Source organism: Psammomys obesus, unplaced genomic scaffold (assembly GCF_907164565.1).
Source record: "Psammomys obesus unplaced genomic scaffold, mPsaObe1.curated_primary_1811, whole genome shotgun sequence".
NCBI lineage: Eukaryota > Metazoa > Chordata > Mammalia > Rodentia > Muridae > Psammomys > Psammomys obesus.
In genome coordinates, this window is record NW_026591918.1 from 5015283 (window position 1) to 5042978 (window position 27696).

General features: G+C 43.7%; 1 protein-coding gene across 4 annotated transcripts in view; it reads left to right on the forward strand.

Annotated features, from left to right (window-relative positions):
* The window catches only part of Arhgef3 (Rho guanine nucleotide exchange factor 3), a 227377-nt gene that overhangs the window by 191492 nt on the left and 8189 nt on the right, over window positions 1-27696 (forward strand). For all 4 annotated transcript variants that reach the window (XM_055612423.1, XM_055612424.1, XM_055612425.1 and 1 more), the window contains 4 exons: window positions 14036-14206; window positions 18696-18758; window positions 21170-21266; window positions 21428-21504. In XM_055612423.1, the coding sequence (XP_055468398.1) occupies window positions 14036-14206; window positions 18696-18758; window positions 21170-21266; window positions 21428-21504 (408 nt within the window). The remainder of the gene's footprint in view (window positions 1-14035; window positions 14207-18695; window positions 18759-21169; window positions 21267-21427; window positions 21505-27696) is intronic.

Below are 27696 nucleotides of genomic sequence, written 5' to 3' on the forward strand. Positions count from 1 at the left end.
TCAGTTCTCTCCTTCAACCATACAGATCCCAGGGATTGAACTGTGGTCTTTAGGCTTGGTGGCAAATGCCTTTACCCATTGAGTCATCATGTCAGACCTATTCTTAACCCTCTCACTGCAGCTTGCCTTTTAAAATGAAAGTTAAGATCTGTCTACAACCTTAGAACCAATTTGTAATCATAAAAGTTCTCCTTTTAGATTGAATCCCCCAAAAGTCATACCATGAGGTCTCATCCAGCAAGTCATGGGGTCTTGGGTCTGCTGTTTCTCCTTCATCGTGAATACTTGTACCTAGCAAAGTTTTTATCTTGACCTTGAATGTTGAAAAAAGAAAAAAAAAATGTAGACCAGAAAGCTGTTGCCAGGTGACGATTTTGCCTTGGGTCTTATCTTCTCAAAGGAAAGAATTTAGCTAAACCCAGTGTTTAAGCAGCAAAGCAAAGCCTTCACCCAGAGACAATGACTGGCATGATTGACCCACGCTGACAGTCATAGCTTAAGAGCACTGTGAGGTTCTCCTACACCCCTTTGCATCCCTGCTTCCTTATTGGTGGATGAGGGCACAAAGGCCCTGTGATGCCATCCATTCCCACTGCTCACCCCCTTTCTTACCCACCCCTCTGTTAGCACTGCTAACTGTTAATTGTGAATGAAAAGCTTACCACCTACTTAGCTCTGAATTTGCCTCTGTCTGTCTCAGTGCTTGGGACTATGGACTCCTGGTTATACTCTGGTTTTGTGGTAGGAAGAACAGAGGAAGAAAATAAGATTTTGTGGGGGAGTCAGCCTGCAGAGCTAGTGGAGAAGGATGTGTACGTACTGTCCCTCGTGGCCACTGTCTCAGCCCCGTGGACGGCTTCACTCCAGGCTTTTCCTGGAAGATTCATTATCGCCAGAGTCCTGCACATCTGGTCTTTTGCTGAGTTCTGCTTTTTGAAAAGTTTTTAGACTGTCTATGCATTTGACTCTTTCCTTTCCAGTCTGGTGGCCGTGGTTCAAGTTCACAGCGAGCTCTTTCGTCCCTTGATGATGGGGCCCTACACTGATGGCCTCTGTTCCTATTGTTTCTCCCTGGAGGGCCCACTCTGCGCTGGGGAGCCCTCCCCCTGTACCTGGTCTTCCTGCATGCAGGGTGCCTTCTTCAAGTACAGCAGATTCACAGCAGTGCGGGATTAACTTCGCCGCATGACAGTAACAAGTTAGAGTCAAGCAGCCAGCCAGCTTTTACCCAACATATCCTCTACTCCTGCAGTTGTCCTTGGAGCTCTTGGTCGCTCTATGTGGTGACATTGCCTCTCCTGGCTTGCAGGCCTTTGAACATTACCCCACCCCACCCCATAACCTGCCCTGATTGCATACCTTTGCTATTTTGATTTAGAGTTCTCAGGCAATCTTTATTTGTTTTTCCTGGTTCCTAAGGGTCCTGCACAGGAAACACTGCAGAAAACAGTTGATTGTCTTGGAAATTTACATTGACCTAGAGGACTGGGAAAGAGAGAAATTAATTAAGCCATGTCTGAACACTAACAGACTGAGACCAAGCAAAGATGAGAAGGCCGGACCCAAGGGAGAGTCTGCCATGTGGAAATTGCCTTTAAAGCTCCAAAGATTTTTTTCTTTTGCAAAATAAATCTCTACTGACCTTTTTCGACTGTCATGATAAATAGCTAACCCTGGGCTGTATGTATGGGGCAGAAATAGAAAAGTTATTCATAGTGGTTATGCACATAGACAGAGAATTTGACAATATGTTGTTATTTGGAGGAAAGAGGTTAATGGATGGAAATACACCTGCAAGCTTGTACTTGTCCATGCCACGTTCATGTGAGACCTGTGAGATGGTGAGTGCCATCTGACCCCAGGCTACAGGCTCCCCGTAGCCCATCGTGGGGCGTGCAGTGTGCGCTTCTCAGACTTGTTTGCCAAACTAGCACTCTGCTTGATGCCTCCTCCCTTCATTGCTTTCCTTACCAGCTAGAAAGGGAGGAAGAGCTAATGTAGGAAACGAGGAGGATAATGGGGAGGAGCCGGCCCGCAGGGGCTGCTCAGGACCCACTGACGAAACTGGTAGGGGAGGGGTTACACCCGCCATGGAGTGCATGCGGAGGTCAGAGGACAAGTTCTACAAGTCAGGTCTCTCACTCGACCCTGTGGGCCCTGATGACTGAGCTCAGGTCATCAAGCCTGGCGTCAAGCGCAGTTACCACTGGGCCGTCTCATCTGGCCATTCCCCTTTTTGGCTGTTATTGAGACAGGGCCTCACTGTAGAGCTCTGGTTAGCCTAAGACTCTCTATGTATGTTGATCATCCTCCTGCCGCTGCCTTCCAAGTGCTGGGGTTAAAGGCATATGCCCCGTTTTACATTTGTTTACATTTTTTAATTTGGGAATAGGATCTCACTAAATTGCTCAGGTGGACCTTGAACTCCCCCTGTAGCCCAGGCAGTCCTAATGTTTTTGATTCCCTTGCCTCAGCCTCCTGTGTGGCACCATACTCATGCCACCAGACCCAGCGGGCAGCTTGGTTTTCTGGTGCACTATTCCTTTTTCACTGGCTCCCAGCACTTTCGAGACAGATGGAACCTTTTGGCTATCCAGTTTCATCTCTCAGGTTGAGTTCTTTTAATTATAAGCCAAACAGTGACTTAGACCCAAACACGATGCTTCCATCAACACTGTGTGGTTCTGCCTCCGGCTTCTTGTGAGACCACAGCTGGTGAAGGGGGACACTCCAGGCTGGCAGTCTCTTCCAGAGAGATTAAAAGCCCATTTACAAACGTGAGTGGTCTCCGAAGCAGCACACTGCTGGGTTTGTTTTCTCCCACCTCCTGGCACCCTTATGGGCTGGAAAGTTGGGCCTCAGCACAAAGGCAGCATTTACAGCGTCGACTGCGTGGTGCTCTGTCGGTTCCTTACTAGAAAGGTTTAGCACGGGGCTGCCGGTAGACGACAGCACAGATGTCTGGATCTCCCCAGGCCCATAAATCCCCTCTTCAGCACGCCCGAGAGGAAACCTGGCCCAGCTCTGGAAGGGCTGGAGTGTGGACCTCTCATGAGGGCCAGGGAATACCAGCTCCCACGGGCCAGCTGCAGGCTCCGCTCTGCCTCTCCGTGCGCAGCTGTGCACTAGTGGACACACCTGAGCCAGGTCCAGCAAGGACAGAGTTCACGGCCCCGTGATGTTGCCCTTCACTCTCTTTGGACACAAACATCTTTCTTTCTGTTACAAAAGTGTGTTCTTTAGGGGGAAATTGGGAATAAGATAAAGGGAGAACGAATGGGTATGGCCTTCCATTTCTAAACAACCCTTTTTAACCTTGTAACATTTCTTTTCCGAGTGACTTTGGCTATTAGTGCATCCTTTATAGATCTGGAGCCTAACTCAAAGTCGCTGAGTCTCTCAGACTCACTTGTGTGTTTTGCTCACTTTGGGGTGCAAATGCATGATAAGTGTCTCTTGGCTTCACATGGGAGCACTCCAACTTTCATTAAAGTTAAAAATCTCTGTTTATTTTCCATAATAGTTTTGGTTTAGATCCCCTCCCTGCTCTGTTTTCTTGTTATTTAAAGCAAGGTCTCGTGTAGTCCAGGCTGGCCTTGCATTTGCTATGTAGCTGAGGAGGACCTTCTGCCTCTGCTTCCTCGATGTTAGGATTCAGGCACGTACTGCTACGCCTAGTTAGCACAGTTCTGAGAACCAAACCTGGGCCCTCATGCATTGGCAAGTGCTCTAACTGAGCCAATGGCTCAGTGGGTTTTGTTCCATCTCTATTTCTCTACCTGCATCCTTCTTTTATCATTTATCTGAGTGAGGAGCTTTTGTGTAGGATCGAAAGGAAGTATTATATAACACTTATTCTTGGAAAGTGTGATCTTTATGAACTATTATTCTAATGTGTTGATATGATTTATTTCCCATAGCTGGTGTGCAGTCATCAATACTTGGGCAATGAATACTTTTATGTACTTTCATATGTGATTTTTAAAAAACAATCATACTGTAGATAGTTTTGTTTGTTTGTTTTACATATGACTTAGAATGTGTGTAGAACTTGGTAGATAAAATTATCATACTGCTGGCAAAGGTAGCCATGCTGCTCTGAGGCTGCCTCCAGGCATCGTCTGTGGGCACCTGCCTGGTGATGGGGTCTGCCCTCCTTCTTGCACTGACACACAGAACACGCTCCAGGGAGAATTGTTTGGCTAAAGTAGGATTGCGGTAATAACACCCCTCAGTGCTTCATTCCTTGACCTTTAGATGTAGAGGCTATTTATGCGCCCCAGGTGCTCCACAAATGCATAGTGAGCCAGTGTTCTTCATGAATATCCTTGATCTCTTCTGTCCTACTGTTCATGATGGAGAAGTGATCAACATGAAAAAGGACACGTGTGCTGTAGAAAGCTATAACAATTTTCTAAGATATTAGCGAAAAAGAAAAGAGTTTAAAACCACAATATTTCAGTCATACCAGACCTAGTATATGGGTGGGAAAAGGAGATAAAATTCTTGAAGTAGTTATCCTTGAAAATATAATTATGAGATATTTATTGTTCTTTTACTTTGTTTTGCATCGCCTTTTTCACTATCACATAAGAATTAGCATCATTAATAAAAGAAAATTCTATCAATTTTCATTTATAGGTGGGCACAGGCTGAAAGTACTTTTTTTTCTATCACGTATTTCTGTTACACTTGAATTAAAAAAATAGCCATGTATTGCCTCAGCACCCAGATATAAATAAATAAGTTTCATTGGCTGATGTCTACTATATATATATATATATATATTGCTGAGAAGGCAGATTATAGAGCTTAGTGATGACCTGAGAGTCAGAACATCAAGGGTTGAGGTTGAGTATGGGATGACCCGGGGATGAAGAGGAAAGAGGGCATCCCAGGTTTGAGAAAGGAATGACAAGTCTGGCACCATCTACACATGAGACAGACCCAGGAAGATCACAGGTGCATGGACTTAAGGGACCATGTATGGCAGCCATGATTTTCTTTTCACAAATTTCCTGTGAGTGGCAAAAGTTTTGGGTTCCTGGTTGATTTGCATAGATAGTGGTGAGCTGTGTGTGTGTGTGTGTGTGTGTGTGTGTGTGTGTGTGTGTGTGTGTGTTGGGGATTGCTTACATGTGTGTTAGGGGAAGGGATCAGAAACACACTATGTCGCTGTCCAGGAGGTTGTGGGCCAGCTGGAGTCAGCAGTGCTGCGTAGCAGGAGAGGCTTCTGACTCTTGCTTCTTTTTTCCTAGAGTTATAGATGGCCTTTACAAATGATAACTTGTAATTTCAAGCTTTGTCGTTTTTAATTCAGGAATAACAGCTTGGTAGTGTCTGCAGTGCTCAAGCTTCTGCTCAGAGGGACTGATTTTCAAGGCCTCGTATCACCTCCTCCAGAACTCCACAAGGGCCAAGTCATAGAAAAAGAACCTGAAGCTTTAAACCTGGGCCCAGGGTCATACAGTCAGCAAGTGCTGCGGGTGCTCAGAGTTCCACTTCTGTGGTTAGGTTTCTTATTTTAAAAAAAAGCCCAAAATTGGTCACAATTAGGCCAGTGGTTTGCTAGGATCTAGAAACAGCCAGCAGACTTTGGATCGGAATATCCTGCATCCAGCTGGCCCTCATTTTGTTCTCCTCACTGGGAAGAGGCATTATTTCCAGCTGGTGGAATACTTTGTCAGGAACATTATCGTTTAAGAGCCATTCATGGCACTGGATTAAGATGGTTAGGTGGCTGCCCGAAGCCCTGCTTTTTGGCTAGTGGCGAGTAAATCGGTAATGCTTTCTCCACACCTGCACCAAATACTGTCTTCAGGTTTCCATTCTACTAAGAATTTTTTTGTGCTCCAGGAGGGTTTCTCTTTGTTAGGGGTTTGGGATATTTGGCATATGCTGATTCTGAATTGTTTGGGTGCCCTTCCACTGTGTTTTCAGTGGCCTTTCACGAACCACATCTCAATGTCTTAGTGCTGTCTCTGTCAAGCTCGGTGTTTGTCAGTTTGGTTTCTTAGTTATCTCTTTATTATGCAAAGTGTAGAAGATAAATGTAGAAAATTATGAAGCTGAAAATAAAGTCTCAACCATCCAAGGGTAGAACCCTGTTACCAACTTGTTTGTGTATTTTAAATGGAGATCTCCCTTCTTTTTACTTGACTTGTAAAGTTTTCTACTTATTCTTAGGCTTTTCTCAAAAAAGAATGTTGTTGTTATTTAGAAAAGACTTTTTTTTTAAAACCCTTATGGTGTTTTTATTTTATGGTTACACTTAAGTACCTGTTGTTGAAGCACCCTTTGGCCATATCCAGATTTGTTTGACTGTTCCGGAGCTGGGGATACAAAATCTAAAGTCTGGCACATCCAGGCAAGCTCTGTACCACTAGCTACACGCTTAGCTGTAGATACTTGGTTTTTATAAAAAGCAGCATTATGATGGGTTTTTCTCTCCTGCTGGTTATTCTAGTGAAGTTCCTTTGAGAAGCTCTTTGGTCTTCAGTAACTCAGAGGTGTTTCTGCTGATGGTTGTGAATGAAAGTGTCCAAGCATTTCCCCCTTGTTCGTGATTTGACCCCCCCCCCCCCAGGTAGGGCTACCCACAATCAACTATGATTTAAAAAAAAAAATGGCAAATGAAAAATGCCAAGAATGAGTAGTTTATACATTGAAAATAACTTGGACTATCGTATGAATTAGTTTTGTGTAGCTGTGATCAACTACCTTACGGAAACAATACGAGGGAGGAATGATGCATTCTGGGCCATATTTTCTAGAATTGCTTGGCCCGTGCATTTGAGCAGAGTACCATGATGGCAAGAACACAACAGGGAGGTGTTTGTTTGCATCACACGGACCAGGAAGCAGAAGGGGAAATGCCTGCGCTCTGCGGGCTTTCTCCCTTCCCTCTTTTATTCTGAGGTCGCAGGATGCCCAGAGGGGCAGCACACACTCCCCACCTTCATGGGAAGGAGAAGATCTCTCCTTCTCATCTAACCTTTCCTGGAAACACCTACACGCGCGTACACACACACACACACACACACACACACACACACACACGCACACACACGCACACACACGCACCCACGCGCACATGCACAGAATCATGTCTCAACTTGCTTGGTGATTCTAAACCTAATCAAGGTGATAAAGAAAATTAGCCTTTATAGTTAGAGCATATTGCTACAATTATTCCTTTATTAATATTGTTAATCTCTTAATGTGCCTGATATGAGAATTCAGCCTTGTCCTAGGTATGTATATATAGACAAAGCATAGTTTATATTAGGATCAGTAATACTGTGCTTTCACATATCCCCCGGGGCGAGGAGGGGACTGACGGATCCAGACAAGCCCTGTGGGTCCCAATCCAGTTGATAGTCTAGCAGGGATAGGGTTCTCCTGCTTCGATGAAGCAGTAGAACCAAAAACAACCTGGGGAGGAAAGGGTTTATTTGTTTTACAGGCTGCACTGCATCATAAGGGGATTAAGGGAAGTAAGGTAAAAACCTGCAGCAAGAACTGAAGCAGAGGCCATGGGGAGCACTGCCTATGGCCTTGCTTCCCAAGGCTTGCTCAACATAATTTCTTTCAAAATCTAAGGCCGCCACTTGTTCAGGGTTGGCACTGCCCACAGCGTGCAGGACCCCCCTAACATCAACCATTAAACAAGAAAATGGCGGCACAGACCTGCTTGCGTGCAGGCCAGGGTAATGGAGGCATTGTCCCAGTTGAGGTTCCCTCTTCCCAGAGGACTCTAATTTGCATCAAGTTGACATAAAGATTAGCCAGTACAGGTACCAGCATCTCCTGCTGACTGCACTACGCATCTGGCGAAGCTGTTGACCTACCTGACTTGGCCAGTCCTCGCTTTGTGCCACCTCAAGTTGACTTAAAGCCACATCTGCTTTAGGAATAAAGCCTTTGTTTTCAACTCAGGTCTTAGTTCCTAGTCTTATCCTGTGCCAGCCACCCAGTCCTCTGCTTCTTCTTGACTTTTTCCTGCCCCGTTCCTTTCAGAAGATTAGCACCAAGATCAAATGTGATGCAGCCACATGGTAGGAAAGTGCCGCTCGTCATTTAAAGTAAACTGAGCTTTTTGGTTTAACCCGCTGCTGCAGCCGTACGGGAGCATGTTTTAGCTTCCAAACATGTTTATTGTTGAACCATCTGTTACCAAATAGTTGGGATGGTGGAGAGAATGGGCCTGGCCTGAACTCTTTATTGGAGCCCGTTATCTTTGGCTACGGAGACCTTCTATTTTTGCAAAAGGATGGAGCAAGCACTCTGTTGAGCAGGCAGCATTAACAAATCAAATCTGTCCCATAGTGTCTAGGTATCTACCTGCTGGGCTTGCATTTCTTCTGACATGTAAATGAACCTGTTTCCTACCCAACAGACTGTCTGCTTCCCACCTGCTTTCCTACATTCCTAGCTTGGATAGGATCATAGGCACCCATTTCCACAATCTGCATTTGTCTTGTCTCCCACATGGCCATTGATCTTTTAGCACCTTGCCAGAGGTAGTGGCCACTGGGAATGGGTCTTGAGGATTTTACAGCTTGTCCCCACTTCCTGTCTATGTTCTGCTTGGTACCTGGCACACAAACTGACCAGGTGCCTCACTTTCCTGCCACCACACCTTTTCTGCCATGGATGGACTGCATCCTCTAAAACTGTGAGCCAAAATAAAGCCCAAAATAAAGTTGCTTCTTGTTAAATCACAGCAATGAGAAAAACTGATGGATTGTCTTCTGTTGTGAGGAAACAGATACCAGAAACAGACAGAAAAGTCATGAGGCACACCCACCCAAGTACAGAAAAAAAGTAAAGCATGGAGGGCAGTGGCAGGGCTCTCGAAGCATTGTGGCTTTTGTCCCTTGGGATTCTTCTAGCAGGATCACATGTTCCTCCCCCAATCAGTCCTTTCGTATAATTGTGCCCATTTATATTGCTAACCAGTCCAGGTGCAGCTTCTAGCTTGTGACTGGTGCTATGGTGAACACCTGCCTGTGTCTAAAGTACTGGCTCAGGGGCTAGCAGCCACTCCTTCCCAGAGCCAGGCAGCTGTTGACAACATACCTGACTCAATTTTGTCACCACCTCAGGGTGTAAATCGGGAGTTTGATTGGTCAAAATTCAGTCACTATTCCTAAAACTGAGCCCAGTGTGCTCTCTTTCCTTAAGCCAATTTTATTTCCTAGAAGGCAGGAGGTGGACCTGCTCTCATTGAAACCTTGGGACAGCCTATGAGTTCCTGGAATTAACAGGTATAGCCCCAGCATAAAAAAAAGGTCAGACAAGGCTGGAGAGATGGCTCAGAGGTTAAGAACACTGGCTGTTCTTCCAAAGGTCTTGAGTTCAATTCCCAACAACCTCATGGTGGCTCACAACCATCTATTGTGAGATCTGGTGCCCTCTTCTGGTCCACAGGCACACATGCAGGCAGAACAGTGTATAAATAATAAATAAATAAATATTTAAAAAAAAAAAAAGATGTCAGACTAGGGGCTGGAGAGATGGCTCAGAGGTTCAGAGTGATGACTACTCTTCCCAAGGTCCTGAGTTCAATTCCCAGCAACCACATGGTGGTTCACAACCATCTATAATGAGATCTGGTGCCCTCTTCTGATATGCAGGTCTACATGCAGGCAGAACATTGTATAAATAATAAATATATTAATCTTTAAAAAAAAAAAAAGAGTTCAGACTTTGGAAACAAATTGTGTATTTTGGATCCTGCCAGGGGCAAGTGCCTTGGCACCTTCCCCTACCCCCAGCCTCAGTTTCATCATTGGCAAAACGAAAGCAGATTCTCACTTTATGGGGGTCTGTGAGAACTGGAGATATTACATCCAGAGGGCTGAAGACGGGCGCATGAAGGACCCTTGAGATAATTCCCATGGCACCGGAGACTGCCAGTCACTAAGAAAACACAAATGAGGATTCCCTAAGGAGCAGCTCCTGTAGGGTAGTTCACCTCCTTTTTCCCCAAGTGGCAATGAAGAAAATCCCCAGCTCCCCGAGAAGGTCTTGATAAATGCATAAAAATACGTTCATTATTTCTTATATTCAAAACATGATACTAGAACTCAGGTACACTGATTTTGCCGAGAAGACGAATGGAACTACCTGGATGAGATTGAGAGCGTGCCCCTATCTGGGAGAGGTCCTGCTGGATAGCCTGTTTGAAGGGTAATTTGGTAACATATTTTAGCATCAAGTATTGATATTAAAGTATTTACTTGGGCATAGATGAGATTTTGGAACCCCCAGCAATTCAAATGAGGTGCAATAAAAATTAATACAATTTGATAGTTTTTAGACTGAAGGAATCTGTCTTCATAAATACCAACACAGATGCGCAAAGGGTGTTCCCTCGGGCACTTCTTGTAATAGCTAGCCACCAGAAATGATTCTGTCCATCAGGTGGGCAGTGAATAAATGCGGGGTAGCCACTGCTAAGGAGTGACTTTGGAGGGGAAGAAAATGTCTAGGACTAAGAAATTGTTTTTCAATACCACTAATTTGTTCACTTCAAAGAAGGTTGATTTTCTGTTACCTCAATGTTTTTACTTGGGAAAGAAATTTTCTTCTCTTTTTTTTTTAATGAACTTTTTACATTAACAAACAAAGTAACAGATTTCATAGTAGCATTCTCATTTGCATTGTTTCATACAGTACAATTCAGAACATTGTGTTTTGTTCTCTGTTACTCACCTCAGTTTTGATTTTGCTCTAAGAGTCACTTTGGTTGTAATTATGTATATGGGTGCAGGGGTACTTGTAGGAGCCGGAAGAGGACAGAAAAGGGGGTTGATTCCTCGGGAGCTAGAGTTACAGATGGTTGTGAGCTGCCCCTTATGGATGCTAGGAATCAAAATCAGTTTGTCTGAACTGAAGAGCAGCAAGTGTTGTTAGCCACTGAGCCATCTGGCCAACTCTTCAGTTAGGTTTTGAAGAATGGGTTTTATATGCTACCTTAAAAAAAGGTATAGTTGCCTGAAAAGAGAAAAACATTGTTTTGTTTTCTATGAAATACTTAGGGGACAAAAAACAAACAAACAAACTGGAAAGATGTTGAATGTAACAATGGTTATTGCCAGGAAGTGGAGTGGATTTGGGGGAAAAGAAGAGAATTTATATTTTAAAATCACATAATTTTACAAAATATCGAAGTTTCGAGTTGGTCTGGATTACTTTCCAACCCTGGGGGAAGTCCAGTGTTGGTCAGATTGAAAGTATGATGGTGTGGCAAGTGAAAGTGGAAACTGCTGCTGTGTTTTGCACCTTCTTTTTTGTGGACTTTTTTTTTTTCTGTTCTATGATTCCCATCTGCCCATCAGAACCACAGAGAGAGCAGGCCAGTGACTCACTGCCTTCTTTTGACCTTTTTAAACCCGTGGCTAATTGATTCTGAGTGCAGGCAAGCTACATCCATTTAATAGAGTTGTTGTTTATAAAGGGCGTGTTTAAGAGATCCCACGATCTGGACAACACTGTTAGTGACCTGGGCAAGCACTTTCTTGCTGTTTTGCAAGAAACTGGTTCAGATGTCTTGCACTCACCCATATGTCAGGAACCCACCGAAGCTCCTGCTAACCCAGGAACTTGCCTGCTGCTTGCAAGACTTAAAAAACTTGCCTCCACAAAGCTCTGGAAATATCCCAAGCCCCTGGGAAACTTCCTATTACGTTTTCCATTTTCTCAGGTTCTAAAAATTTAGTAAGTAAGCTAGAAGTCACCAATAATACCCATGTAAGGAGAAAAAAAAAAAAAGACAAACTGATGGCATTTTTAAAAATATGTGTTTGCATATGGTTTGCATAATTATGATGTGATCACATATAGATTTTAATGCTGATCAATTTTGCATGAAAGGAATTTTTAGAAGCTAAATTGAGTTGTCTTAAAAGCTGGATAGTAGTCTGTCAACAGGTAATTCTAACTTATTTAAGGGTGATTTTTAACAGTAGGGCCATCTCTTCAATCTCTCACCCCCACTCCAAGTTTTAAATAAAATGAAAACTTCCCTAGTGAACTTTATTTGTTCAATTTCATAGTTGGATCTCAAATAATTAAGAGCTACTCTGTACTATCTTAGTGATACAGACTTACATGTCACATTCAAATCAATTAAAATCAGGTTAGATAAACAGAGCAAGATGTGGTCACTACCTGTCAGAGGTTTGTCCAAATGGCAGAATAGGAGGGAGGGAGGACATTGGTGAAGCTTTTCTAACAGAGAGAGCTCTAGGTTGTATTCTGAAGATAGGTGAGGGAAAAGGGAGAAACACCTTTGAGAGAGAGAAAAATTGCTTAGAGAGGAAGCACTGAGGGTTAGCAAAAAAGAAAAAAAAAAGAACAACAACAACAAAAAAAACTCTCTAGAGAGTGGTGGGGGTGGGGTGAGTGGCAGAATATAGATCTAAATATGTCGCCTGGGGTCAGGTTCTTTGCCAAGCTGAGTGGAAGTTCACGCAGAAGGGCCCAGGTAACAGCACCAGAGTGACATTAAATAGAGGAAGTGTGTGAGTGTGTGTGTGTGAGTATGTGGGGGGGGGGGGGTTACTAGGTTTTTAGCTGTGTATAATAGCATGCATATAATCTCAGTTGTTGGGTAGCTGAGGTAGAATCCTGAGTTTGAGGCCAGTCTGTGTTACACAGTGAATTGCAGGTCATCCTATGTCCTATGAGTATATGTTATGTAAGTGTAAGAATAGAGTATGTGTGCCTGTGCGTGCGTGCGTGCGTGCATATATGTTTGCATGTATGTGCAAGTGCATGTAAGTGCAGGTGCCCTAAGAGGCCAGAGACATCAGATCCCCCGGGAGATGTTCTTTCTATTGAACAGTTGATGCTAGAATCCAAACTCCGGTCCTGTGGAAAGGCAGCAAGCATCTGAACAGTTCAGCCACCTCTCCATCCCTATGAGAACATGTCTTTAAAAAAAAAAATGTGTCTGTGGATGTAGTAATACCTCTTTGCTTTGTCTGTTTCTAGGGAACATGTTGAAATCTTGTTTGCAGGGTAAACACTAGAGATAGCACATTACCTTCCTTTGAATGCTTTGTGGTTGTCATGAGAAAGCCCCATGGTGGTATATTTCAGTCACGAGGCTGGACTTTGGGTAATTAGGCCTCTAAAGACATCTGGGGCCTCTTTGCAAAAGAAGAAAACACGTTACTGGTAGGCATCATTTGCCTCCAGGCTGCTACTCCGTATGCATAAGTGTTGCAACATTTTGAGTTGATAGAACTCCAGCTACTGGAGACAGAAGAGCCTGTGTAACTGAATGACTAAGGGTAGTCCTTCCAGGCTTCAGGCACAGTAGAATCCAGGAGCCCCAATGGTTCAGTTTGGTAAAGCCTGTTCTCTTTCTCCCTCTGTCAGCCATTCTCTCCAGCCTTCATCCTGTGTGTCCTTTCTTCTGCCCTATGGCAAACAGATTGTTCTGTGTGATCAGGGAGAATTGCTGCAAGAAACTTGTGTTAGCTCTGCGCTCACAGCCCCAGAGGACTACTCCTCCCCTTTCTCTCATAAATCGTGTAGCAGGGGAACTGTACCCGGCTCTGAATCGGGACGGTGGCACTGTCTGGTTGATGGAGGCTGGAGAAGCCCACCCAAACTATACAAGGGGGCCACCAAGGATAGTGGGGTCCTACTTGGAAGGAGAGGATGAGTGTTTGTTTGGGGTTATCCACCATTGTTTTTCCTTGTGCTTGTGAAGAATAACGTCCACTAGAAACAAGGCATAGGTTGTGTGCCGGAGAGCCACCTTTGGCCTGTAAGCCTGGTCTTGTTCTGAGGATCACTCAATGTCTATGTCACATAGGATGGTGACTCCAGCACGCTATGTGAAAAGGCCCCTGTTTGTTTTCCTCAGTGCACAGGCACACTCCTTATAAGCTTTGGCCACGCCCTTTCTCTCCTACAGAAACATGATCTGTGTCTGTCAGTGACAGGAAACTGCTCAGAAAAGGTCCACCCCATCCTGCTGCTGACCCCATGGTGGTCTCTTTTTCTCATTGTGTAGCGGTCCATCAGCTTCCGCAGCGAGAGCCGCCCTGACATCCTCGCCCCCAGAGCCTGGTCCAGAAATGCCACCTCCTCAAGCACAAAGCGGAGGGACAGCAAACTGTGGAGTGAGACCTTTGATGTGTGTGTCAATCAGGTGCTTACAGCCAAGGAGATCAAGCGACAGGAGGTAAGCTTGGGACCCGTGGAGCTGCCTGTGTGTCTGCCACAAAGGCATGCTGCAGACAAGAACCCATGCATCGGCCTTCAGAGCCGATCACATGTGAGGGCATACAGGTTGGAAGAAACTAAAAAGCCAGCGTCCAGCCGTATGGGCATGGCCCAACTGAAAAATAAAGTCATTTACAGTGCTGAAGCCAAGTGTCCAGTTAGGATTCTTATCCTCACAAGACAATCATTTTTATTTTATTTCTATATTTCTTTCTTTGTTTCATTTTGTTTTTCATTTTTGGAAACAGGGTCTGGCTGTCCTGGAGTTCACTATGTAGAGCAGGCTGGCCTTTAACTCAGAGATCTGCCTAACCTGCTCTGCCACCCCAGTTTTGGGATTAAAGGCATGTGCTACCATGCCTGGCTGCAATCATTTTATTTATATTTTGATAGTAACTTTGAGGTTGTTTAAAAAAAAATGCTTAGCTTTTGTAACTTTGGTTTAGCTTTATAAAGGAAGACTTCCTTGTGGAGGACAGTTCATTTCCCTGTAAGTTTTCTATAACTCCATCTCCCGGTAGCTATGATGACATTCCCATCTGTAAAGCTCGTCAGGACAAGCTCTGGTCATTTCTCCATAAGTAGTACCTACAGTGAGATCCCTGGAGTGTCTTAATTTTTGTTGTTGCTGATTGCTTTGGGTTTGGGGGTTTTGCTGTTTTGTTTTGAAACAGGGTCTCACCATGTAGCCCTGGCTAGCCTAGTACTCACTATGTAGACCAGGCTAGCCTCAAAACTCTCAGCGAACCCTTTGCCTCTGCTTCCCAGGTGCTGGGATTAACAGTGTTCACTACCACACTCCTCAAGTCAGCCTGCCCCACCCCCAGCTCTTCTTTCAAATAACCTAACCCTGGCAGAAGGGATACTGGGAGCTGTTGAAATCCTCATAGTACTATAGAGCTGTAGAAACTGGAAAGGCATGTTTATATGTGTGCTTGGCTAAGCTAAGTAGATGAAGCAAGGCACAAAATAGAGTGCTACCATGTATATAAAATAATGTGTAGATGCATAGATATGAATTTTTTTTGTATGATCATGAAAATATTTCTGGAAGGATGCCCAAAGAATTGGCAGCAATGTTTCTTCCTGAAGTCTCTGAGAGAAGGAGCTGAGAGTGAAGGTTCTTCCCAGGTGCCCATTTTGTGGGTGGACCTGTGTTGGTACCATGTGAATGTGTTGCTTATCAAACAGTGACTAAAGCCTTTAAGATAATGTGTGCACCTTCCCAAATCCCATGTGGAAATAGGCAAAATCATATGTGATATGAGGAGGTGTGTGTTTGCTCTTCATCAGCATGGCATGCAGATTTTCGCATATCTTCAAGCTGAAGTGAATGGATAGAATAATAGGCTGTTAGCGATGGAAAGCTTCAGGCTGGGTACCGGCCACTAGTAAGACCCAAGCAGGGTAACAGCAGTGAGACTTCCAGACTTCCTAGTTTTCATTTTTGTTTTGTTTTTGTCAACTTGACACAGCTAGGTTATCTGGGAAAAGGAACCTTGATAAAAAGATGCCTCCATCAGATTGCCTACAGGCAGTCTATGGGGTGTTTCTGAGTGACTGATGTGGGAGCATGCAGCCCACTACGAGCAGGGCCGTCCTTGGCCAGGTGGTCCTGTGTAGTATAAAGGAACCGGTTGACAGGCCACTAAGTAGCATTCCCCTGTGACAGTAGTTCTCAACCTTCTAATGCTGCGACCCTTTAATACAGTTCCTCATGTTGTGGTGACCCCAACCATAAAATTATTTTTGTTGCTATTGTAATTTTGTTACTGTTGTGAATCCTGATGTGTGGCCCCAAAGGGGTCATGACCCACAGGTTGAGAACCACTGTCTCATGACCTCTCTTCTAGTTCCTGCCTCAAGGCTTCCACCTTGAGTCTGGCCCTGAGTTCTCTCAGTGATGGACTGTGTGGCCTGAGAGGTGTAAGATGAAATCAGCCCTTTCCTCCTGAGTTGCCTTTGTTTCTCCCAGCAATAGAAACCAAACTAAAATATGGCTTTATCAGCTAAGCCCTGGGGAGAGAGGCTGACGGTTACGGGCGATAAGCAATGGCCAGTGATTTATCTGTCCTTGCTGTGTGGGTCTCCATAGAAATCCAGGACCAGGTTTTAAGAGCTGAGTAACTAAACACATGAGGTTCTGGGAGGGTGACTCGGTAGATATAGAGTGTGTTATGTATAGGCCACGCCCATCTCTTCCCCTGTTCCTATACTCACCTGATGCTCATATCCTTTACAAAATCCTGTAAACCAGTAAATGTGAGTGTTACTTTGGATTCTGTGAGCAGTTGTGGCAAATTAAGCAAGCCTGAAGAGAGGCCATGGAAACTCTAATTTCTCACCAATAGATGAGGGTCAGAGGTCAAAACATTTGAGGTCTTGATTAGCATATAGCAGGGTGAGGAGTCTTGGGGCTGACCCTCACCTGGGGGACCTGATGCTGCCTCCAGGTAGGTAGTATCAGAATTGATTGCCAGGCAGTGGTGGCACAAGTACCTGTTCACCTGTGAGCCCAGCACTCGGCAGGCAGAGGCTGGTGGATCTCTGAATTCAAGGCTAGCCTGGTCTACAGAGTGAGTTCCAGGACATAGGCCTATAATCCCAGCACTTGGGGGAGGCAAAGGGAGGTGGTTCTCTGTGAGTTTGAGGCCAGCCTGGTGTACAAAGGGAGTCCAGGACGGCCAAGGCTGTCTCGAAACCTTGTCTTGAAAACCAAAAATAAATAAATAAACAAACAAATAAACAAATAAAAGAATTAGAGGTCGATATAGTGTCTGCTATAGAATTCATTAGTTAGAGTGCAGAGAAAAGTCTCTATATTGGGAGTCAGAAGTGACCTGCATTTAAATGGAGGAGGAAAAACAGGAATGGGAGGGAGAAGGGAGGGAGGGAGAGGGAAAAGAAGAGAAGGGAAGGGAAGGGAAAGAAAGGGAAGAAGAAATTGAGTTTCTCTATTCTCAGAGTTAACAATATGCTATTATGGGTGATTTAAAGTCTTCTTTCTTATGTTTTTCTCTATTTTTCTAAGTGTTACTGATAAACATCTATAATTTGTACAGTCTGACACTGTAGTAAAAGAAAAGACAGACAACAGATGAGAAAGACCTTAAGGAGGGTTGAGCAAAGGCAAGCTACAGTCAGGATTTTGAAGTAGGAACTCCTCTCTTACTTCAAAGCCAAAGCATTTTTCATTGTTGAAGCCCATGGTTGTTTTCCTCGGCAGGGTGGCCATTGGTCACCATAGTTTGTAAACTCCCAAAAGGCAAATGGCTAAGAAAATCTGAGGCAGGATACATAAGATGCCAGTGTTGGGGACAGCCAGATGATAGGTACACAGGACCTCTGTGCTGTTTTTGTGAGTGTAATTATTTCAGTAAGCCATGGCATGAGGCTTTTCTGGGCCTTGGGGAGGTTACCTATGTATCTCGGTACCCTGGGTCACCTGCTTTGTTCCATGTCATTGCCCTCTAGTCCCTAAAACGAATGGTAGTGGCCATGCCTGAGAGCTGTTGACTCCTCTCCAGCTGAGGACAACACGTTGTCCCTGAACCATCCTCATGGACTTGTAGGCCTTTAATACCATAATGAAGAGATTAGTTTAATGTTTAGATTAATACCATAGTGTTTAGATTCCTAGATGAGAGGGTGTGTTCTGCACACCATAGCTCTTTAAGTTAGGGTGGTCTAATGGAGCCAAATTAGAAGTGGTCGGTCCCCTTACACACTGTTGCAAATAGCCAGCCCCTCTAACCTTACTTATCGGACCTGTGAGACTTTAGAGTGAATGGGCTCCACCAAATTCTGTTTACAGTGATAAATGTTGGATTCTTTCTATGACCCTAGTCTTAAGTAGATAAAAGGAATATAGTGTTCTGTTGAGACTTGCCTTCTTTGGGTAAACAAGAAGCAGGGTGCAATGGACTGTTTTTAATAACACTGCCAGGTCCATTTCTCAGAACAGATTCTGGATTGTTTCTTACGATTGCCACTCATAGCAAAGGTACAGATCCAGCGCTCCCACAATGATTATTTCACTTGAAACAGTTCCCTTGTGTTGGACTTCATCAGAGTTCTGAAACATGAAGGGTGACTTGGTACGTTGGAAATACACATTCTCTCACAAACAAGGCTTTTCTTTGCAGCTTTTAGCTACAAATGCATTTGCTTCAGGCTAATTGATCTCCTTTTTCTTCTTCTTCTTCTTCTTCTTCTTCCTCCTCCTCCTCCTCCTCCTCCTCCTCCTCCTCCTCCTCCTCCTCTTCTTCTTCTTCTTTGCTTCAGGTTTTAATCTTAGGGCCTTTTACACACACGACACACACTTCCATGACTACACCCCTGGCCTCATCTAACTTAAGGAGATTTGGAGCTTTTGCGTGTTGGTATGGTTTGAATTGGGTCTCATGAAGGAAAGAACTGAGCAAGTCTGTTTTATTTTTTTCCTGCAGGCGATCTTCGAGCTGTCTCAAGGGGAAGAAGACTTGATAGAGGACTTGAAATTAGCAAAGAAGGTAAGCTAAGCTACAGTAGCTGCTTCAGTGGGTTTTTCCCCCAAGCCCTGTGAGTCATCTCAAGTCTCAAGATGCTGCTTTTTGAGTAGCCTTCTTATGACTAACTAGAGGCATCAGACATTGAAAAGAACCTTTGACCACAAACGGAACAGTGAAGGCTCAAAGCAAGAAGGCAAACAGCTCTCTACCCCTGGCACCTGTCGGATGCCTCTGCATGTCTGGGTGCACCTCAGAGGATGTGTCTGTTTGAATCTAAAAGCACTCCTGGGGGCCTGGTTTTATGCATATTTCATTGTCCTAGAAGTCTTTCTTGAGGCTGAGGTGGGAGGGCCTAGAGTATGGCCCTGGCCTGGGCTATATATCTGTCTCTTAAAACACACACACACACACACACACACACACACACACACACACACACACACACACACAAAAAAAAAAGAGGTCTCATGGAGGACCTCTTTGTCCAGGAGAGAAATCATCATCATTTAGAAAAATGGATCTCTAAATCAGAGCAAAGACCTTTGAGTCTTGAAAGTAGGTAAAGAGAGATAAATATTTGTGTAATATAATAAATTAGTGGGTTTTTTTGTGGGGGGAACTTATTTGTTGAGTACTGACAATCAAATTCAGTTTGAAACATGCTATACACATAAACTACTGCTGAGCTAGAGCCCAGCTGGAAATGTGTTAATCAGCATTATATGGGAGGAAAAGAGAAAACCTTTGCTTTACATCATGTACATTCTTTTTTGTTTAAAGATTTATTTGTTTTATGTATGAGTGGTCTATCTGCATGTACACACAGGTGTGCCAGAAGAGGGCACCAGATCCCAGTTTAGAGGGTTGTGAGCCACCATGTGGTTGCTGGGAATTGAACTCAGAACCTCTGGAAGAGCAGACAGTCCTCTTAACCTCTGAGCCATCTCTCCAGCCCTTTGCCTGCCCTGCATCATGTACATTCTTGACAGCAAGTCTTTCCATTCCTGTGACCTCCCTATCTTGGAAGCTCAGTTCAGACTCCTCCAACTTTTTTGTTCATGGCCTCCTGAGGGAATCATGAAGTCCGAAGAATGTTTCTTAGGATCCTTAGTTCAACATTCTGCTAGTAGAAAGTTTTACCCCTTATACTTCTGAGATGGCCATCTAGGTTTTGCATGGACACTGCCAAGAAACTGTTGGGTAGGGCTAGAGACTGGGCATCGCAGAGAAATACAAAGGCCTTTAAGTGTGGAACACATTATATGTTCGTATGCTGGTCACTTGCCTAATCCCCTCTTCCCAAGTCAAGATTGCCAAGTGTAAACACTGTTAGCTGTTTCCTGGCCAGCCTCTTATTCATAGTGATCTGCCCAAACCCTTCTCTTTCCACCCAGTTATACAGCTCTAACCCTCTCACAGGCATCGGCTCAAATCAAGGTCCTTTCTTCTGGGGCATTTTCTGCCTCCTCTCCACCACACAGCTCATCTCCAGAACCTTACCTTTAATTTTCTGACCTGTTGGAGCACCGTATGACTTGACCGTTTTTGTTTTTGTTTTCTGATATGACATACTGTTGTTAATTTTGAACTGTTTTTTAGACATATGTTTTAAGTTTGCATGTATTTTTTTTAAAAAATCTTAGCTAGCTTAATACAACTCCCTGAAGGCAAGAATTGCCATCTATGTCTTATTTTCCATTTGTCTTATGTGTGGTATACTTCTACATGTACATGTGTGTTCATCCATGCTTGTGGGTGTCGGAAGCTAACATCATGGGTCCTTTTGATTGAGTCTTCACCATATTTATTGAGGCAGGTTCTCCGACTGAACCCAAAGCTCACTGATATGGCTAGTCTTGTGAGCCAACTTGCTCTAGGACACTCCTGTCTTTCCACCTTTCAAGTTCCGGGATTGGGGGGGGCACCCTACCCAGCCAACTTTTTTGTGCATTCTGCAGATCTGAACTAACTAGGATTGGCACATGTTTTTCTGTCTGTGCTTGACATCAATAGTGAAGGGTTCAACCACTTTTCTTTCAAATACATACTTATTTGAAAAGGCCTGCTGTTGGCTAATTTTGAATAAAGTGGAATTTTTCAGAGTAGGATCATGTTTACTTTTAAAACCTTATAACAATAAAGATTGCCCTCCATGTAGGAGTTTTGCTCCTTTCTAGGTACACAGTATACTAAAGTACAAAAGGGGTTGGGAAAAAGTCTACCTTGATTTATCAGTAGCTGCAAAAGGCTGAAGACAGGACTGGATTCTCTATTCTTCCAGCCACATCTGTCTGCTGTTTCCATGGTATTATGGGAGAGATTGTAGGAAGCCAGTTTTTATTTATATAGCACCTTTCAGAAACCATTTATATAAACAACTGAGTTTCTCTGAATTTCACTATGTCTGTCCATCCCTTGCCTGTCTTTTACAGGCCTACCATGACCCCATGCTGAAACTCTCGATAATGACAGAGCAAGAACTGAATCAAATATTTGGAACCCTGGACTCTCTCATTCCTCTACATGAAGGTATGGTTTTGGTCCCAGACGAGTCATGTCTTGTAGCATTAATTGAGTTGTCTTATAGCAAATCTTTGATTATGTAATAATGTCAATATCCCAGACCTACTCCGACCCTGCTCATATCTGAATGCCTAACAAAATAAGCATTCTGTTTGTTTCTTTGCCAGCGCTCCTTAGTCAGCTTCGAGATGTTCGGAAGCCGGATGGCTCGACTGAGCATGTTGGTCCCATCCTCGTGGGCTGGGTAAGAAATGTTTTCTGGCCTTGTTTGAAGATGGATTTCACTTTACCTGGATCTTTTCTCTGTTGGCAAATACTGGTTATAACATCAGCTATAAAGTTAATCTCTTAATATATTAAGGCTTTATGTCTTCAAAGCATGGAAACATTTTTTTTTTCTTATTGCAGATTTATTGTCTTTAAAGACAACCTGGCATTTTTACAATAAAATAAAAGTACACACAGAGCTCTTATTAGTTTCACATGAAATAAAATGATACTAGATTATATTGGATCTAGGCCAATTAAATTTTTACCATTTCTATTCTAAGTTTAGAATTAACATTTTTTTTCAGTGCTTGCTATATAAGAATTTTACTCCTGAGCTACAACTCCATGCCCATCCCACCTTCTTTCCCCTCATTCTTACATTGCTCACACTGTCCTTGAACTCACTTTGTAGCTCAGGCAGGCCTTGAATTTGGGATACTTCTGCCTCCGCCTTCCAAGTAGCTAGGATTTATAGGCCTGTGCCACCAGGCTTGGCATTCTTGTTCATCATCCAAAGTAGCTTTTCAAGCTATTCGAAATAATTTGTTTTGCTATAATTTATGATGGTCTAGCTCTTGCTTAGAGGATGCACAAGCCCTTGAGGTGCGGTGGGGTCTCATGGTCTAAATGTAGTTTCATGAACTAGGCAGTGAGTACGTGTTGCTTGTGTTTAGAACAAACATTTCTAGCATGTACGCAGACCTGCACAGTATATCAGATCCCCTTTCTTAAGGAACTCAGGGCTCCTAAATGTGTGGTCCTCGTACTGAATTTTGTTCAGCCGAGTGCAGAATGTTGCTGTTCGGTTGTGTCACTTGCTTAGACAAGGCGTGTGCTCATTTACCACCATTCCAACCACTCCCTGTTGTTTGCCCACCTTTTCCTTCAGTGAGTACTTGGATACTCCTTCCCCATTCTAGATGTTTTTATTTGTTACGAAGCCGGTTATGAAAGCAGGTAACTTTAATGACTTCTGCCAGGCAAAATTAGATCTCTGATCCCTCTGATTCACCCAGTATTCCAGGAAAAATAGGCAGGGGGTGTGGGGATGGAGAGTACTGCGGAGCTCTAATTCTTATGGCCATGTGTGTTCTCTCTCTCTCCAGGTAAATCTGTTTCTAACTTTTCTAAAACCATCAGGCTCTCATTGATGTCACATGGATGTGCAAAACAAATCTTAACACTGGTGTCTGACCTGGTACTTCTCCATTGCTGCCATGATCTTGGACTTTTGGAGGGTCCCATGACTTGGCCGTAGTTCAGAAGTCAATTTTAGAACCAGGGCTAAAAGATCTCAGGAATAGCTGAGAGACAAGTAATGTTCTAAGCTGAATAATTAAGACTCTGCGCTTCAATATTTCAGGAGAGATCATTCATCTAAACTTTTGACTTTGTAATTATAAGTTAGGGTATGGCGTTAAACTTCTTCAGCCTGCAAAGACATTCCTCTGAAGGCAGTGGCTCCACTAGAGTTGGAAGTGGTTTAATGAGAATGTCTACATTGGTGTTTTTTAAACTTCTGCAGTCTGTGGACTCCCTAATCAGGGAGTGAGAGCACTTGAGAGTTAGCTGAGAGTTAGTTAGTCCTGCTCTATTTTCTGTTACATAGTGATAGAGAATGGCACTGTGCCTTTAATTGTTGTGTGCAGATTATGGCATTGTTTCAGGCCTGACATACACTTGGGTCACTTATGTTACAAGGTTTGTTGGATCTGGAGAAGGCTTTAACAGCATGTTCTGTAGTACCCAAAGGAAGTGTGACCATAGCAGTCGGTTGCTGTCTGGACCCTCCAGGCATCAAATGGGGACTGTAACCTTGGAGAGCAGCCGGAAGGAAACAAGTGGCCATTGTTGCCAGATTTCACGAGAAATTGTCCTTATTCAACCAAAATGCTGTTTCGTGTTTTTCCTCTTTTAACTGCAGGTGTGTGGGTATGAGTGGGAGATATAAACCAAGGGGTCAATCTGTTTGAGTTCTGCTCTCTTTAACAGAATGAAATAAACATCTTACTGGACACTGAACAAAAAAATCACAGCCCATTCAATCCATGGAAAATTGATTTTTTTCTGCAAAGGAACAACCTTTTGAATGAGTGAGCTACCCCACAGGAAAGCATCAGCTGGCCCTATGACCCTAGAGTGAATCCATGACTTGTGCTTTGAAGACGTTAAACAGAGGGCTTGCTTTTCTTTGGGGAGCCGTCTTGGTTACAGATGATGGGAGTCCCCTTCTTAGCCGGTCATCCTGTTTGAGCAAGCCCTCCTTGTCACAAAGAAACAATGTCTCAAGTGACTGGTCTGGGGAATAAAATAATTTATAAGCTCTCCAAGGCAGAAAGTGAGTGCTCCTGTTAATTTAGGTCCTAGTTAATTTTTAATTTCAAAGAGAGAGCTGGGGTGTGTGGAGGTAAAGATCCAGATTTATCCTGACATTTTTCATATTAAGGGGATAGACTTTCTAAAAAATATATTTTAAAAAGAAAAAAGTGTTTTCCATATATATATATATATATATATATATATATTTTCTTGGGGCCTTTTAAGTTTTTTCGTTTTTTAATTCTTTGACAGGTTCATACATACAGTGAATTTTGGTGCATTTTGCCCCATGTTCCTCACTCTTATCCACCACCCTCTCTCACTGAAACCCTTCTGCTTCCCAGAAAGTCCTCTCTTACTCTTTATCTCTTTTTTTATGATGCACGAATTTAACTATTATTGCTTGCACAAGTATGAGGGCGAGATTATTTACAAGAGCATGGGCGATTCACCAATGCCTGTACCCCTAAAGAAAATGACACCACCTTCCCCAGCAACCATTAGCTGCCTCCTCCTGGGCATCCCCCCCCCCATGTGAAATGGTGGGCCCTGTCTTGGGCAGATCGAGTACAGTCGGCCACAGCTGCAGCGAGCTACTTGCTCAGCTGTAGTCTAAAACCTGTCTGGCTAGCTCCGCCCATGGTAGATGACTCGCCATCTCTTTAAACAGACTATCGAGAACTCTTGAGGGTGGCTGAAGAGACGGCTCCGGCCTCCGTAGGCACCAGCACTTACGTACACGTAGCCCCTCATATATGCATAATTAAAATGATAAATGTTTAAAAAAGAAATTTATAAGGTAGAACTTGGGAGGTGACCTGGAGTTCAAAGTCATCTGCTTTCATATTAAGTTCAGTGTCAGTCAGGCTGGGCCACATGACACCCTGTTTCACAAGACCCCAAATACAATGTATTTTACCTGCTCCAGGCTCAGGAAACATCATAGAAGGAAAAGAAGGGATGGAAGAGTCAGGTGATAGGGTGATAGGCAACAAAATGACATCTTCTGACCATGGCACATCTGTAAGCTTTGAGTTCCGGGTAGGCCTGAGCTCCAGAGTAAGACCCTATCTTAAACTCTAACAATACAGCAACAACAAAACACAAAGCAAACAAGAAAACAATAAACGGTAATAATAGCTAGTACATAACGCTTCTTAACTAGAGGGTAAACTGTGCTGTTTTATCTGCCTTGTCTCATTAAGGGGTGGAAAGGCCTTCATTGTACACACTTTGTGAGTGGAGAAACTGGGGTACAGAAGAGTCACAAACAGCTGTCCAAGTTTGTTTTTGAACCTGATGCTGTTTTTCCAGAGTCTTGTCTGTTTGTTTTTATTAAACCTCTTGAGTTTTTGCCTCATTTTTAAAGAGTGTGCATACTGTTTGGGAATGAGATTGTATAAGTTTTGAGTCATGCCCAGGAAATGAGCACCCTGTCAGGTATGAACAAAGGAGCAGAGCTTAATTTGGTTGCCATGGTAGCAAGTGGCAGGATCAGAGAAAGTACTGGTCCGCTGGACAGTGTGGCCAGAGTTCCTTGGTAGTCATATCTGATTGTGACTGCTGATTTGCTTCTACTTAATGCAAACATGGGTCATTTCCAGGTCTTTAAAAAGGCGAGGAAGTGGAAATGGAATTAAGAGAGCCTGAGGTGCTTTTGAACTCATTCTGAAAATCTAAATTGCAAGCACCGTAGGCGGCACAGGTGGTAGGTATGTCAGTTTTCAACACTTCAAAATATAAGGGTGAACAGAGAATTTCTGCAGCTGTTTTTTTTTTTTTTTAAACACAAACGAAAAGGTTGTTTTGTGTGTGTGCTTGTTTGTTAAAGTGAAGGAAGGCTTTTCTTAGGAACATTAAACTCAGTAATGAATCTTTTAAATACTACTTCTCTGGCAACTTTTTCTACTCTGTGATGAGGAAATAACTTCAATCTGAAGCATGAAAGTAGTGGCAGAACATTTAAAAACTTTAAATGCTACCGCTTGTATTTTTGTTGATTTGTCCCTTTTGGTTGTTGTTGTTGTTTTCACATGTATTTATGTGTTTGTGTATGTATGTGAGCATACAAGAAGACAACTTGTAGGAGTCTGTTCTCCTGTGCATGGAAATCAGAGGTTGACTCCTGAGAGTTACCTTCTTCTGACCATCCAGGTCCTGGGATCAAACTCAGGCCCTAAGGCTTGGCAGTGAGTGGCTTTTCCGCCCCTTTTTGTTTGTCTCGAGACAGGATCACATTGTGTAATCCGGGCTGCCTTGAACTCACTCAGACCCCTCTTGAACTTTCAATCAGTCCCTGCCTCAGCTTACTGGGTACTAAGTTTATAAATGTGAGCCACCGCACTCAGCGTCTTGTTTTGTCTTAGGTTTTTGTGTGGTTTTGATTCTGCCATTCTCTTGGTGAGCATTGCTCCCAAACCATTGGCTATTCTCTGCTCTCATAATCCATTATCCTTTCATTTATGTGTTCATCCAGAATACAGACTTTGTTGTTTCATGGGTACGATGTAAAGTCCCAAAGATGCAGAAACAAAAGACACCATTGTCACTGGTCGCATTGAACGCTACAGAGGGAATGTCGTGGTGAACACGGTCTTGTCGTTGGTTTCCACTGGCCGTGTGTTACCGCTGTGGCGTGCAGCTGAGCCACTGGCTGCGTGCTGCTGCCATGGGCAGCTTTGCCCTAGCATGTCAGGCTAAGGTGCTGTTAAGAGGGAGGAGTAGGAGGAGGGGATGTGAAGTTTTTGCTTGAGTCTCTGATGTGGTGTTTACACAGTGTGGCTGATGGCATGTCAGCATTTTGCTGGGGTGAAGGCAGGGTAGTTAGCGTGTTCCACTCTTTGAGCTGAAACTATTCTTGCATGGTAGCATGATGTGATCCAGAAGGTAGTGCCAAAAACCTTTCCTGGCCCATCAGAGCTCATTTAGAAGATTTCAATGAATAATTCCTACAACTTTTTTTTCCCCCTAATCATGCTATTGCTTGAACTTCTTGAGGCCCCTGATAATTGGGCCACCTTGGAATGGTGTCATCTCAAACAGTGGTGGCAATGCTTGTCCTGAGCCACACAAAGCCTAGGCTGTGAGTGTGACCCTTGCTTTCTGGGTATGCCACTAAATCTTCTAGATAAGTCTCTTTAAGATAATCTTAAAATACATTCTGCTTTAAAGAGTAACAGGAGGGAGATGGAGGTGGGACTTAGCCATTAAGAGTGCTTGCTACTCCTCCAGGGGGCCACAGTTCCGTTTCCAGAACCCCCAGAGGGTGGCTCACGACTGCATGGAACCACCCCATTTCCAAAGGTCCCGACACCCTCCTCGGGCATCCATGGATGCCTGCGTACACGTGATGCACATCGAGATAAGCAAACGCCACACACACACAGAAACACCAAAATTCTTAAAGCTAAACAAATTTTTAAAAATTAAAAGGGGTCTGAGGAGATGGTTCAGTAGGCAGAGTGCTTGTGTATCAGTGAGAGGATCTGGGTTTGAATTCCCACAATCCGCATAAAGCCACACACAATCTCCTGCACCTTTAATCCCAGTGCTTCTATAGAGAGATGGAAGGTGGAGACAGGAGGATTCCCAGAAGCTGGCAGACCAGCGAGACTGGGGTTTTCAGAACATAGGAATTAGTGAAGAGACCCTGTCTAAGAAGAAGGCCAATACCTCTGGTCTCTGTTTGGATGCTGTGACACACGTATTTACATGCTCCCATTGTCATCTCATCATCATCGTCATCCCATCATCATCATCATCATCTCATCATCATCATCTATACACAGAGATACATACATATACATATACATATACATATACATATACATATACATATACATATACA